Source organism: Hypomesus nipponensis, chromosome 14 (assembly GCF_054491055.1).
Source record: "Hypomesus nipponensis isolate SF chromosome 14, ASM5449105v1, whole genome shotgun sequence".
NCBI lineage: Eukaryota > Metazoa > Chordata > Actinopteri > Osmeriformes > Osmeridae > Hypomesus > Hypomesus nipponensis.
Window position 1 is genome coordinate 8,477,257 of NC_140374.1, and position 13,788 is coordinate 8,491,044.

Genomic DNA, 13,788 nt, shown 5'->3' on the forward strand with positions numbered 1-13,788 from the left:
TTTTTTGTTCCCCATGAGAAATAAGGCATGTATACCCATTTTCAGGCATTTTGGAATAATGTGGCGCTGGGGAAATCACGTAGACTTTGGGCGTGTTTCATAGCGCCACCTATGGGCGCACATGGGCCACTAGCCGTGTGGGAGTAGTGAGGGACCTGTTGTATCATTGGGCCAAATTGTAAAAAATCGGGACCAGGACTTTTTGAGCTGTTGGGCCATTTAGCGGAGAAATATAATAATAATAGGACTACTAACAAAAACAATAGGTTTCCTCCTACCGGAGAAACCCAAATAAGAACCGGATTTGAAAACCATTAAATAATAATAAAATAATTTATTGTCAGGTTTTCTCTCTCCCAATTTGCAGATTGATAATACTTAAAATCCAGAACTGAGTCACTCCATTTATGAAGAGACGGACAAAACACTTTTGTTCCGGCAGCATTATTGATCAGAGAAAATAAATGGTTGTCAGATTTAAACCATATATGTAGCCTGTTGATGTATAGATATACTTTGTCTGTCTATAATTACATATTTTTTGTTAATGTAAGATAGAATCTTTTCTCAAAACAATAGCAAAACTATATTGAAAACATTTTTATACAATTCTGCATCGTCACTTATTCCACAAAATAGAAGTCTATAGTCTCCAGAATGCTCTACAATGGAATTCCATACTTTGTCATTATATAACACACAAGAAGGTTTCACTGAACGATTCAAAGGGAACAATATATCATTATAGCTTGCCATTGAAAACATATTCAGTATAAAACAATTTAAATACATGTAAAAAAATGTTTATGTAAATAATAAGAACAAAAACAAGTACTTTCTATAAAAACACCATCAAATTTAATCATCAAAGGGCACATCAGGAGAATTGCAGGACTTTCTGCAGAGCCCTTCTGAGCTGTAGCTGCTCGTCAGGCTTGCTGTCCGGGATCATGCCTGCACTCCTCTCAGCGCTGAATTTTATGGACGGCCTCCTCTCCCTGATAACCTGCAGGCCTGCCTGAGTCACATTGCGACAGAAGTCCACCTTCACGTCCACCAGGCTGGCCCCATGAGCTACCACAGCCTGCAGCACACAGTCGGTAACCCGGACGCAGTTCTCTAGATTGAGGCTTTTCAGCCTCCTGCAGCTGTGCAGCAAAGCCACCACATCATGGTCTGTGATGTGTCCACAGCCAGACAAGGTCAGGGAAAGAAGGTTTGGACACCTGGAAAAGCAGACAGACATCAGTCAGGTTCAACAGGGATCAAACTGGTGAAAGGATTGTAACATGTTGTTGGCACAGTATACTGTATTAGTGTTGGCTGTCAAGCCATAGTTATAATACCTAAAATCATATGAGCTGTCCTCAAAATTGTTGAGTCATTATAAGATTAGGCTTCTTTCTAACATCTTTGAGGAGAGGACAGGATAGGTACAAAGGAACCAAACAAACAATCTCCTCCCTTTGATCGTGTTCCACTGAACATAAACTGTACGTATGAGTGAAGGAACTTAATCTCAATATTTTTGTCAAATAATAGTACAAGGACAGGTTTTTAAAATTTAAAACCACTTTTAATGTAATTATTTCATACTGCAGAGAGAAAATACCACTACATTGCAGTTTGATAAACTTCTGTCTAGCCTGGTTAGTATTTTATGTTCATGGTGTTTCCCAGTGTGACGGGGGTGCTGTAACCTGCTGGTTAACCAGCAGCACAGTGCAGGAAGTTAATTAAAAAAGTTGATAACAGCAGCTAAGGGTCATTCACGGATGCAGATTACATAAAGACTTACATAATCTTCCCACTTAATCACGTGAGGCCAACACATTCCAGTTGCCTTTGAGCGTTATGGGTACTGTCCCAATAAACTCTAGATGGAGTGGCACAGTGTAAACACGTGCTTCAATTTATGTTGTTGCATGAGGCCAGTAGAGGCCTTTCATGGGGGTTCCAGATGGACATTGATAATAAGGGGGTGTAAGAGCTTTACAACAATTGTAAGCTCTGAACAACAGGTCTGTTGATGTTTGACACAGAGGAGGAAAGGGTTTGTCATGTCAATGTAAATGAGAAGTTGTTAGGAATATGGCAGGGGATTAAGATTTGTTACATCCTAATGTAACCTTCTACTGAAGCACCTCCTCATCCTTTGAACAGATTTTATTTTACATAACAGTCCCTTATGCTTTGGTCTCTTTTGCTCACTGTATTTCTGTCTCACTCTCTCTTGTTTTCAAATACACACAAACAGACTGATTAATGAAGGTATCCAGTCTTTGAATAATTTAATACCTTTTTCTTGGTTTTGAGCCCACTCCATAGGAGGCATGAAAATCCATCATGCATGGCTCCATATCTTGGAAGTGCAACATGAAATACCGATACTAATGTAAGACCAGTTAAGGAAACAAAACATGTTACATCGTCAAATGTGCTTCCAAATTTTTCTTATCATCATGATTTGATTGGTGTTAATATATTATTACAAAAATTACATGAAAATAAACCGTAAAACCAAAAACATAGATATTCCTTCTTAGAATTGATCTTAGGTTGGTTCAGGCAGGAAGACTCAGATGCAAATATTTTCCAGACAACAAAGAGCCATTTGTAAGCTCCACCTGCCTATGTAAATGTTCCCTTTTTCTCCTCCATAGTTTTCTCTCACCCCTCCTCTGTTGCTTTTTTTTGGGGGGGGGATTGTTTAACCCTTTTATACTATTCTTTTGGTGGCTGAGGGGGGTAAAATTGAGCATACACACACAGTTGGTAGCTCTAATCCTGCCTGCCATCATGAAGGCTTGGCTCTGAACTTTAAAAATACAAGAAATCTTCATGGGGTTTAACAGAGCTATCCTGCAAAATAACTGGCTGCCCCCTCCCTGCTCCTGTCCCAAAGAGCCAGGAAATGTGGTCACCAGTCTACTTCAGGTTATTGGTCATTACTGCCTGCCTCAGAGAAACTGTCCAGAGACTTCATTCCTTCTCTAGTTGGGTGTGCTTGTGTTACACCACTCCAAGACACTTAGGTGTAGAAAAGTTGAGCTCTTAATTACCTCCAGCAAGCAAAATACAACAACATTCAGAGCACTCTGTTCTTTTCAACTGCCACACACAGGAAAGCATTTTTTGAACATTTGACCTGTGCTGTGCACTTTCTTTTGAATCTCGTCCGTGCCAGCGCTACCTTTTGGCAGAGATGTACATCCAATGCGAACAACCCAACTAAACATATGTATTCTAACAATTCTACAAATGTTTTTAGACAGTTCAGCCAACACTTATTCAAGTGCCTTTCACAAGACTCTCATATACAGTGCTGCTTGAAAGTATGTGAACCCCTTGAGCAGTTTAGAGTTTTCTGTTGTTTTACCATAGTTTTCCTATTTGATCATCACCAGTTTTCCCGTATATGAAATGTCAGGTTTATGTTTATCAATTGCATGTAGTCAGGGACGGACTGGGGGGGGGGGAAGTGGCTCAGAAGTTATACTGTCAGACCGGCCCACTCAGTAAACGGCACACGGCCCACTCAAAACACGGCGGGTTGTCCACACAATGCATCGCATGTATCGACCAGTCATTGGCCTACTTGGAAAAATACCCATACACTTAGCATTATTTTGGATGATTTCAAAGAAATTACATCATATATGTTTAATTTCTTACGTTAAACTTCCGAAGTCCGTAAGAAGAGATTTCAAAATACATGTCAGAAAATTTGGGCATCATGAGTGTGAATACAGATCGCGAGGAGCAGTATAATGCTCAGTCAGTGATTCTAGACTACAAAAGGGCTTAAAGCAATTTATACGTATTCAAGCTGTGACATGTGCCGGTATTTTGGACCATCCCAACCCCGTCGGGCCACCGGGGATTCTCCCGGTATCCCCGATGACCAGTCCGCCCCTCATCCTTTCTTGTTTAGAGGGAATTGTGTGAGTAGCCCAAAAACTACATGAAATATGCAGTTAGTATATGTGCAAAAGTAAGTGAACCCCCAGCTGCATTGGTAAAATCAAGAAGGTAACAGATTCAGATGAAAATGTAGCTGCAAGCAGCGATGCGGGTTCCTCCGCAAAATGGCAAAATATTATAAACATGTACACTGTAGAAGATCGAGACTTGGACAACAAGAGAGCAAAACGACTTCATGTTTGGCCAACAACAATAGGCTGAACGGGGATTTGAACTCATGAGCATAAGGTTACTAGTCAGTGTCTCTCGCCTCTCTGCTACACACCAACCGCTGAGATTTTATGATTAGAAGGCATTGAATGTATGGCACTGACGTATCGATGCTTGTGTTGTAAAACTAATACGCACAGTTTCAAAAATGTGGTTTGGAGCTTGTGTCAAATGACGATGTCACGTGATTGATGACGTTCAATGCTTCAGACGTCACAAACTAGTTCAAAGTTGTGGCGCACTTCTAAACCTGATTCACAATACACATCACAAATGTAAGGAATGAGACAGCTATATAAGCAGAGTGGTTGTGTAGACTACCGGTCCACTCTGTATCAGCAGTCATTTAATACATCCATACACTTAAGCATTCTACCGCCCATATACTGTTTGCAAAACATTACAAAGTGTGGTGTAGACCAGTACATCACAGTAAAACATTTATTGTATGAAAATTACACAGTTCTCAAATACACATGTATGGTTTTAATGAATGAACACAAAAATTAGACCAGCACGTAGCCTTACAAAAATGAACAACATTGAATAATTAAATATAGCTGCAAGCAGCAATGTGGTGGCCAAGCAGTCAAATGACCCATAAAACACTTTCACTCGGAAATCCTCAGAACAGGGTTCCGAGTGCATGCAGCAAGTTTGGTGTGAATCCAACAAAGATTTGCTGAGATACGACCCAACTTCCTGTTGGCTGGCTTAATGGCACATTTTGACTGCCTGTACCGGACAAATGGTTCTGAAAATCTAAAAATCATGTGAAACTCTATGTGAGGCTTGGTCTGAAGATACTCTCTGCCAAATTTGGTGAAGATTGGACAACATGTGTAGGAGGAGTAAAGAAAAAACGTTTTTCAATGAATTCAAAATGGCGGCCGGATCAATTCGGCTATTATCACAAATTTAATGTATCACATACGGGATGTCCCAACATATCATGAGACAAAGGAATCACTTAATAAAAGCAAACAAATCAACAGTTATTGGCCAAAACACATTTTTGCTTCCTGCGGCCACGCCCAGTGATCACATGACACCAAATTAATTGGACAGCCTCAAAAGAGGGTTCCGAGTCAACATATTAAGTTTGGTGTTGATTTCTCAAAGATAAGCTGAGATATGACCCAACTTCCTGTTTGGTTGCTTTGTTGCCGATTTTGATTGGCTGTACCGGACAAACGGTTTTGAAAATCGAATATCCTTTGATAACTTCTGTGAGGGTTGGTCTGATGATAATGTGTGCCAATTCCGGGGAAGATTTGAAAAAAATAGAAGTAGTTGAAGCGAAAAAACGTGTTTCCTTATAATTCAAAATGGTGGAAAATCTATATAACCGGAAATTGACGTCATAGGGTGTGTTGAACTCGTCTTGATCCAGGGAATCCAATGGTACCTCATTTTTGAAAATCGGTCATACGGTTCAAAAGTTACGTGTGTAAACACAAGTCCAACTTTGACCAGTTGGTGGCGCTAGAGTGCTCCAATGAGAGACATGAAACTTGGTGAATATAAAGAGGGGACTGTGCTTAATGAGTGTGCCAAATTTCACAACTTTTTACCATACGGTTCTAGGGGCTGCCATAGACTCCAATGACAGAAGAAGTGTAATAATAAATATAGCTGCAAGCAGCAATGGAGGGGCCAAGCAGTCCAGAGCAGGACATGGCCTCCATAGCACTTGCGCAACAATTAAGTCACAACAACCTGTTGCACTCATGCAACACACCAAGTTTGGTTGAAATATCTGTTTGCGTTCCAAAGTACTGAGTGTTTAAAGTGTTTTTTTCTGGTATAACACCACAGGCCTCCTCTGCTCCTCTTGGGAACGATGGAACCCAAGTTCGGTGACAATCGCTAAAATGGTTGCTGAGTTACGCTCTAACTTGTCTTTTGTGGCTTCGCCGCCGCCTTTGATCGGCTCTACCGAACAAACGGTTTCGAAAATGGAAAATCCATCAGACACCTTTGTGAAGCTTGGTCTGAAGATCATCTGTGCCAAATTTAGTAAACATTGGACAAAATTTGGGGCGTGTAAAAAGTTTTTACACTTTTCCATGAAATCCAAAATGGCGGCCGCGTCAATTCGGTTGTTATGAAATATTATCGATGGTCAAGCTTGATATCTCACAAGACATCAACAGACAAAGAAATTACTTTATTAAGGTAAACACTTCAACAGTTATTAGCCAAAACACGTTTATGATTCCGGCCACGCCCCCTTTTAGTCACATGACACCATTTTTGGAGGACATCCTTAGAATAAAGTTCTGAGTAGGCCTACCAACTTTGGTGTCACTGCCTCAAAGAACTGCTGAGATATGGCTTCACTTCCTGTTTGGCGGCTTTTCTGCAGAATTTGATTGGCTGTACTGGACAAACGGTTAGGTAAATCAAATATCCTTCGACAAATTTTGTGAGGCTTGGTCTGAAGATCATCTGTGGCAATTTTGAAGAAGATTCGACAAGAATTGTAGGAGAAATAGGCTTTCAAAGGTTTTTCATAAAACCGGAAATAGCGGAAAATCTGTATACCGGAAATTGACGCCATGGTGTGCATTGAACTCGGCGTGATCCAGGGAATCCAGTGGTACCTCATTTTTGAAAATGGGTCATATGGTTCAAGAGTTGCGTGTGTAAACACAACTCAAACTTTGCGCTAGAGTGCCAAAGCATGGGACATGAAACTTTGTGAATTGGACCAGGGGACTGTCCCCAATGAGTGTGCCAAATTTCAAAACTTTCAACCAAGCGCTTATGGGGCTTCGCTGCTTGGCCCCTAATAATAGTAATAATAAAACTAACAATAACAATAGGTGCCTCGCAGCTTCGCTGCTTGGCCCCTAATAAGAAAAGGTAGAATCACTTATGTGGCTTCGCCGCTTCGCGGCTTGGCCACCAATAACAATGGGTGCCTCGCAGCTTCGCTGCTTGGCCCCTAATAAGAAAAGGTAGAATCACTTATGTGGCTTCGCCGCTTCGCGGCTTGGCCACCAATAATAAGAAAAGGTAGAATCACATATGTGGCTTCGCGGCTTGGCCACCAACAAGGCGAAGTACCGCCAAAAACTACTGGTACATCGCATTCAGTTGGTTTAAACTGCTACTATAATTTTAGCTGACCACTAGATGTCACTGTGCTCTCCATTTTCAATGCGCCAATAGCTTGGCTATTTGGTTAGGCACAATCCGGAAGAAACCACCAAAGCTTCACAAGGCATCGTTCGCCCATCCCTAATGATTAGTATGATTAGCAGAGTTTTTGGTCAGTTTTGGGACAAAGTTAAGAAACGGTTGACATTTCAAGTTGAATTTGTATGAACTTGCGCATGGTATCTCAGAAGGATGTCTGCCAGTTTAACTAAACAAGTAATCAAAATTATGACTGGCCAAAAGACTGTGTACGGATTCGAACCTGTCACCTTGTACTTTGTAGGACATTATTTCAACCCATTGAGCTACACGCAAGGATGAAAATGCAGTCAGTTTTAGTATTCAAAGAGAAAGCTGTTTCTCCTGTAGCACGGATTGTTTGATTCAGCCCAAGTTTAAACAGCTGTAATTCAATGATCTTTTGACATATCAAGGTGAAATTGCGCATGGTACTTCAGAATGATGTCACCCTGTTTAACTAAACAAACATTCTAATTTAAGACAGACTCAATCAGTGTGGTTTGATTCGAACTTACGACCTTATACTTTCCAGGTCACCGTTGCAGCTCATTGAGCTACTCTCAGTGATGAATGTTATCATGTTCAGTTACTGTACAAAAAAGAAAGCTGTTTCTCCTGTGGTAAGCATTGTTAGATTCAGACAATGTTTAAACAGCTCTAATTCAATCATATGTTGACATACCAAGGTGAAATTGTTTATGGTACTTCAGAGAGATGTCACCCTGTTTAACTAAACAAATATTCCAATTTAAGACAGACTCAAACAGTGTGGCTGGATTCGAATTTACAACCTTATACTATGCAGGTCACCGTTACAGCTCGTTGAGCTATTCTCAGTGATGAATATTGTCATGTTCAGTTACTGTACAAAAAAGAGAACTGTTTTTCCTGTGGTAAGCGTTGTTAGATTCAGCCAATGTTTAAACAGCTCCAATTCAATCATATGTTGACATACCAAGGTGAAATTGTTTATGGTACATCAGAGAGATGTCTGATGATCAGTTTACTTCATTGGATGTAATTCGGCTGTAAATCTGACACTATCATACGTAGACTCCAAGTAGCTAGCTACTGTTGTAAACCTGGCTTGTTTTTCACTGGTTTAAACAGTTTCGCTTAACAAATGATCTGAGTGTTGTTATGGGCTCAAATAAACACTCATTGCTATGTTTTACAACTGGAGGATTGACCGGAACACTCGAAACCGTTCCGTTCCAGATTTTTTTTTTTGCCTCTGACTGGTTTTAACCGACAACCTTCTGTTTATCAGCACAACATCTCAGCCAATTGAGCCATTGCCAGATCTCGAATCTTGCCATGTTCAGTCATCAAATGGATAATAAAATAAGATGTTTCTCCAATGGAAAGCATTGTCAGATTTGGTCCAATTTCAAACAGCTGAAATTCTGTCATATTTTTACATATCAAGGTGAAACTTTGCAGGGTACTTCAGAGTGATGTCGTCTTGGACCCTATTAGGTTTGAAAAACAATCAGTCAAAATTATATTTGATTTATTAACACAAAGATATTGAAGAAATGTGTACATTTACATAAATACATTTCTTTCAGCCATTTTGTATTGCATTTCTTATTCCATGTCACCCTATGTAAAGACATGTATTCTACACATCTGAACAAATTTCAAGTTGATTGGATCTATGGTTCATGAGGAGAAGGGTTTTGAAGGTTGTACCAAATGTGGACAGTACAAGAAAATTCATAAGTCTGACAACATGGGTCCTTGAGGCTTTTTTGTTCCCCATAAGGCATGTATACCAATTTTCAAGCATTTTGGAGTAATGGGGCGCTGGGGAAATCACGTAGATTTTGGGCGTGTTTTAGACTTTGGCCGTCTGGGAGTAATGACCTGTTCATTACTCATTGGGCCAAATTGGAAAAAAATCGGGTCCAGGACTTTTTGTGCTATTGGGCCATTTAGCGGAGAAATATAATAATAAGAAATATATCTGCAAGCAGCGATGCGGGTTCCTCTGCAAAATGGCAAAATATTATAAAAATGTACATTGTAGAAGGTCAAGAGTTGGACAACAAGAGAGCAAAACTACTTCATGTTGGGCCAATTACAATAGTCTGAATGGGGATTTGAACTCATGAGCATAAGGCTACAAGGCAGACTCTCTATCCTCTCTGCTACACACCAACTGTTGAGACCGAATGAGTAGAAAGGGTGGAGAATTAGCTTTGGTCAGCTTTGGGACAAAGGTTAAGAAGTTGTTGACATTTCAAAGTGGAATTGCATGAAATTGCGCATGGTATTTCATAATGATGTGATCCTGTTTAACAAAACAGATATTCAAATTTAAGACAGGCTAAAATACTGCAGCTGGATTCAAACCTGCAACCTTATACTTTGCAGGTCACCGTCCCAGTCCATTTAGCTATTCTCAGTGTTGAATTTTGTAATGTTCAGTTACTGTATAAAAAAGTAAGCTGTTTCTTCTGTGGTAAGAGTTGTTAGATTCAGACAAAGTGTAAACTACTCAAATTCAATCATATTTTGACATGCCAACGTGAAATCGTTGATGGTACTTCAGAGTGATGTCATCATGAACCCAATAAGGTTTGAAAACCATCAGTCAAAATGATATTTAATTTATTGACCAGAGATATTGAGGCAATGTGGACATTTACACATTCAATCAAATACACCCCTTTCAGACATTTTGTATTACATTTCTCATTCCATTTAACCGTATATAAAAATACATCTGCCCGCACACTATCCCAATCCATGCAGTTTACCTCCCTCCCAGCGCAAGTCACGCCAAAGCAGAAATTCTGTAGCGAACGCATTAGGTTTAGATGACGACCAAAAATTGCCTCTCACAGTTAATACACTTTCCTCTCAACATGTTTCCAGAATTTCTCAAAAACGGCTTGAAGTCCGCTTTCCAGAAACACAGTCTGACTAACTTACGATCAAGAATAGCCTCATTGGCAAAAGGTGTGTGGCACAGTTTATTATCAGCTCTTTGCGGCTATTGATGTACAATGGCCGACTCTCAGTTCTGATTAAACCACACAACATGCACTCTCAGAGTGACCAACAAGATTGTTTTTACTAACAAACAACAATATTAAAAAACATCTATCTGAACGAACGCAACAACTGAAAACCCTTGCATAGCTGTTGTAACCAAACTATTTTCCACAAGTTTTGGCGTATTTTGACATGCCACACTGCATGCTGGGTACCCAAGAGCGCTGACGCTGATGATCTAGCTGTGCTCCGACTGCGTGATATGACGAGATGCTAGTGACGCGCTAAGGTCTCGGAGTCACCTGAAATGGAACGCGTCTTTCTGCCTTGAAGCTGCGTGCGCATCATCATCAAGACCCCATGGATATGGCAAGATAATATCCAAGCCAACAATTTCTCCAAATCTGACTGCAGCTTTGTATACCATATGTACTGTGTTATGGTTGTTTGAGTTAAACAACTTGCTTAATGAACTAAATGGCTGTTAAATGTCAAATCCAACTATAAATCTTGAACCGTATTAGGTTTAAAATACAATCAGTCAAAATTGTATTTGATTTATTAACAAAAAAAATATTGAGACAATTTGGACATTTACATAAATACACTTCTTTCAGCCATTTTGTATTGCATTTCTTATTCAATTTGACCCTTTATAAAAACATGTATTCTACACATCTGCAACAAATTTCAAGTCGATTGGATCTATGGTTCATGAGGAGAAGGGTTTTGAAGGTTGTACCAAATTTGGACAGTACAGCAAAATCTATCACGGTTGACCTTATGAGTTCTTGAAGCTTTTTTGGTCCCCATGAGAAATAAGGCAGGTATACAAATTTTCAGGCATTTTGGAGTAATGGGGCGCTGGGGATATCACGTAGACTTTGGGCGTGTTTTATAGCGCCACCTATGGGCGCACATGGGCCACTAGCCGTGTGGGAGTAGTGAGGGACCTGTTGTATCATTGGGCCAAATTGTAAAAAATCGGGTCCAGGACTTTTTGAGCTGTTGGGCCATTTAGTGGAGAAATATAATAATAATAGGAATACTAACAAAAACAATAGGTTTCCTCCTACCGGAGGAACCCTAATTAACCTTACTCAATGTGCACACTGTTAGATCCAGTGGAGAACAATTCCACTGCTCATCTTACTGGTATGATGTTGCACCTATGCACCTGTGCGCCGGTTGCTTTTCGGTTGGACATAACTTGCGTTCCTGTTGCTTTCCTAATTGTTGCTTTCCTAATTGTGTCACTGCTGTTGCGTGCCCTTATAAGGAGCTGTCAGGGCGTGTATGTATGCAAATTCAGGAGCACGAGGTTCCTTTCTTAAGCTTTCAACTTAAGAAAATTCTTCCCGGGGAGCACAGCTCATAAAACTTCTGCTGCGTAGGAACACATTTTCAAGCGTTCATGAATTTGGCGGATGTGTTTTTCTTACATTGTTTTTTCGAAACCTGTAAGAAACATTTAAGAGGAAACTTAATAAAAAGTTTGAGAATGAGGCCCAATGTATGTATAGTATAGAAGATATAGACTAACTTATTAAAGCATTATAGTCTACAGAGAGGAAGAAGATTACCACAACGATTGTGTATTTCCGGTCAAACATACGGAAGTTGTGTGAAAGGTCTATCGAGAGGGAGCAGGAAGTAATAAACACTCGACGACGTCTTACAAAAAACCGTTGCGCCACCTATTCTTCTGGCGGTGAATTGTTTTTCAGCACCCACAACCTAACGACAACCATGAATGCAGTCTATCCGTCCGTATCCGTGCGCCCGCCCATCCGTAAACAGAGACGCAGAAGCATATTTCGGCCTTTAGTCGTATAAATTATGTCTTCAGTTCATTAAAGCCTGTTATTGTATTAGTCTACAGTTATTGCAAATTAAGTTAACTGGTGATTTTTGTTGTATGTATTCTTCCCCCCCCCCCTCCTTGAGTCACCACCTTACCGCGGTGGAGGGGTTTGCGTGTCCTAGTGATCCTGGAAGCTATGTTGTCGGGGGCCTTATGCCCCTGGTAGGGTCTCCCAAGGCAAACAGGTTCCAGGTGAAAGACCAGACAAAGTGTGGCTCAAAAAACCAACCATGAAGAAACACAACAATGGTTCTCAGTTGCCCCTGCCCGGAAGCGGGTCACCGGGGCCCCCCCCTGGAGCCAGGCCCGGGGGTGGGGCTCGATGGCGAGCGCCTGGTGGCCGGGCCTTTTCCCATGGGGCCCGGTCGGGCACAGCCCGAAGAGACAACGTGGGACCCTCTTCCAGTGGGCTCACCATCCGCAGGAGGGGTCATGGGGGTCGGGTGCAGTGTGAGACGGGCGGCGGCCGAAGGCGGGGGCCTTGGCGGTCCGATCCTCGGCTGCAGAAGCTAGCTTTAGGGACGTGGAACGTCACCTCGCTGGCGGGAAAGGAGCCTGAGCTGGTGCGCGAGGTAGAGAGTTTCCGGCTAGATATAGTCGGCCTCGCCTCGACGCACAGCACGGGCTCCGGAACCAGTCTCCTTGAGAGGGGCTGGACTCTTTTCCACTCTGGAGTTGCCCTTGGTGAGAGGCATCGAGCTGGGGTGGGAATACTTGTTTCCCCTCGGTTCGGCGCCTGTACATTGGGGTTCACCCCGGTGGATGAGAGGGTAGCCTCCCTCCGCCTTCGGGTGGGGGGACGGGTCCTCACTGTCGTTTGTGCTTATGCACCAAACGGCAGCTCAGAGTACCCACCCTTTTTGGAGTCTCTGGAGGGGGTGCTGGAAAGCGCTCCTCCCGGGGATTCCCTCGTCCTCCTGGGGGGACTTCAATGCTCATGTGGGCAATGACAGTGAGACCTGGAGGGGCATGATTGGGAGGAACGGCCCCCCCGATCTGAACCCGAGCGGTGTTCTGTTGTTGGACTTCTGTGCTAAACACGGCTTGTCCATAACGAACACCATGTTCAAGCATAAGGGTGTCCATATGTGCACCTCGCACCAGGACACCCGAGGTCTCAGTTCGATGATCGACTTCGTAGTCGTGTCGTCGGACTTGAGGCCGCATGTCTTGGACACTCGGGTGAGGAGAGGGGCGGAGCTGTCAACTGATCACCACCTGGTGGTGAGTTGGCTCCGATGGTGGGGGAGGACGCCGGTCAGGCCTGGCAGGCCCAAACGTAATGTGAGGGTCTGCTGGGAACGGCTGGCGGAACCCTCTGTCAGAAGGAGCTTCAACTCCCACCTCCGGGAGAGCTTCGATCATGTCTCGGGGGGGGCCGGGGACATTGAGTCCGAATGGGCCATGTTCCGGGCCTCTATTGTTGAAGCGGCTGACCGGAGCTGCGGCCGCAAGTCGGTCGGTGCATGTCGCGGCGGTAACCCTCGGACCCGGTGGTGGACTCCGGAGGTGAGGGATGCCGTCAAGCTGAAGAATGATGC

The 13,788-nt window shown here is 42.5% G+C and overlaps 1 protein-coding gene across 2 annotated transcripts in view; it reads right to left on the minus strand.

Moving 5' to 3' along the window:
- Nucleotides 1–345: 345 nt before the first annotated feature.
- Nucleotides 346–13,788, minus strand: part of fbxl22 (F-box and leucine-rich repeat protein 22) — a 30,726-nt gene continuing 17,283 nt past the window's right edge. For both annotated transcript variants that reach the window (XM_084672640.1, XM_084672641.1), the window contains exon 2: nucleotides 346–1,226. In XM_084672640.1, the coding sequence (XP_084528766.1) occupies nucleotides 878–1,226 (349 nt within the window). In that variant the 3' untranslated portion in view covers nucleotides 346–877. The remainder of the gene's footprint in view (nucleotides 1,227–13,788) is intronic.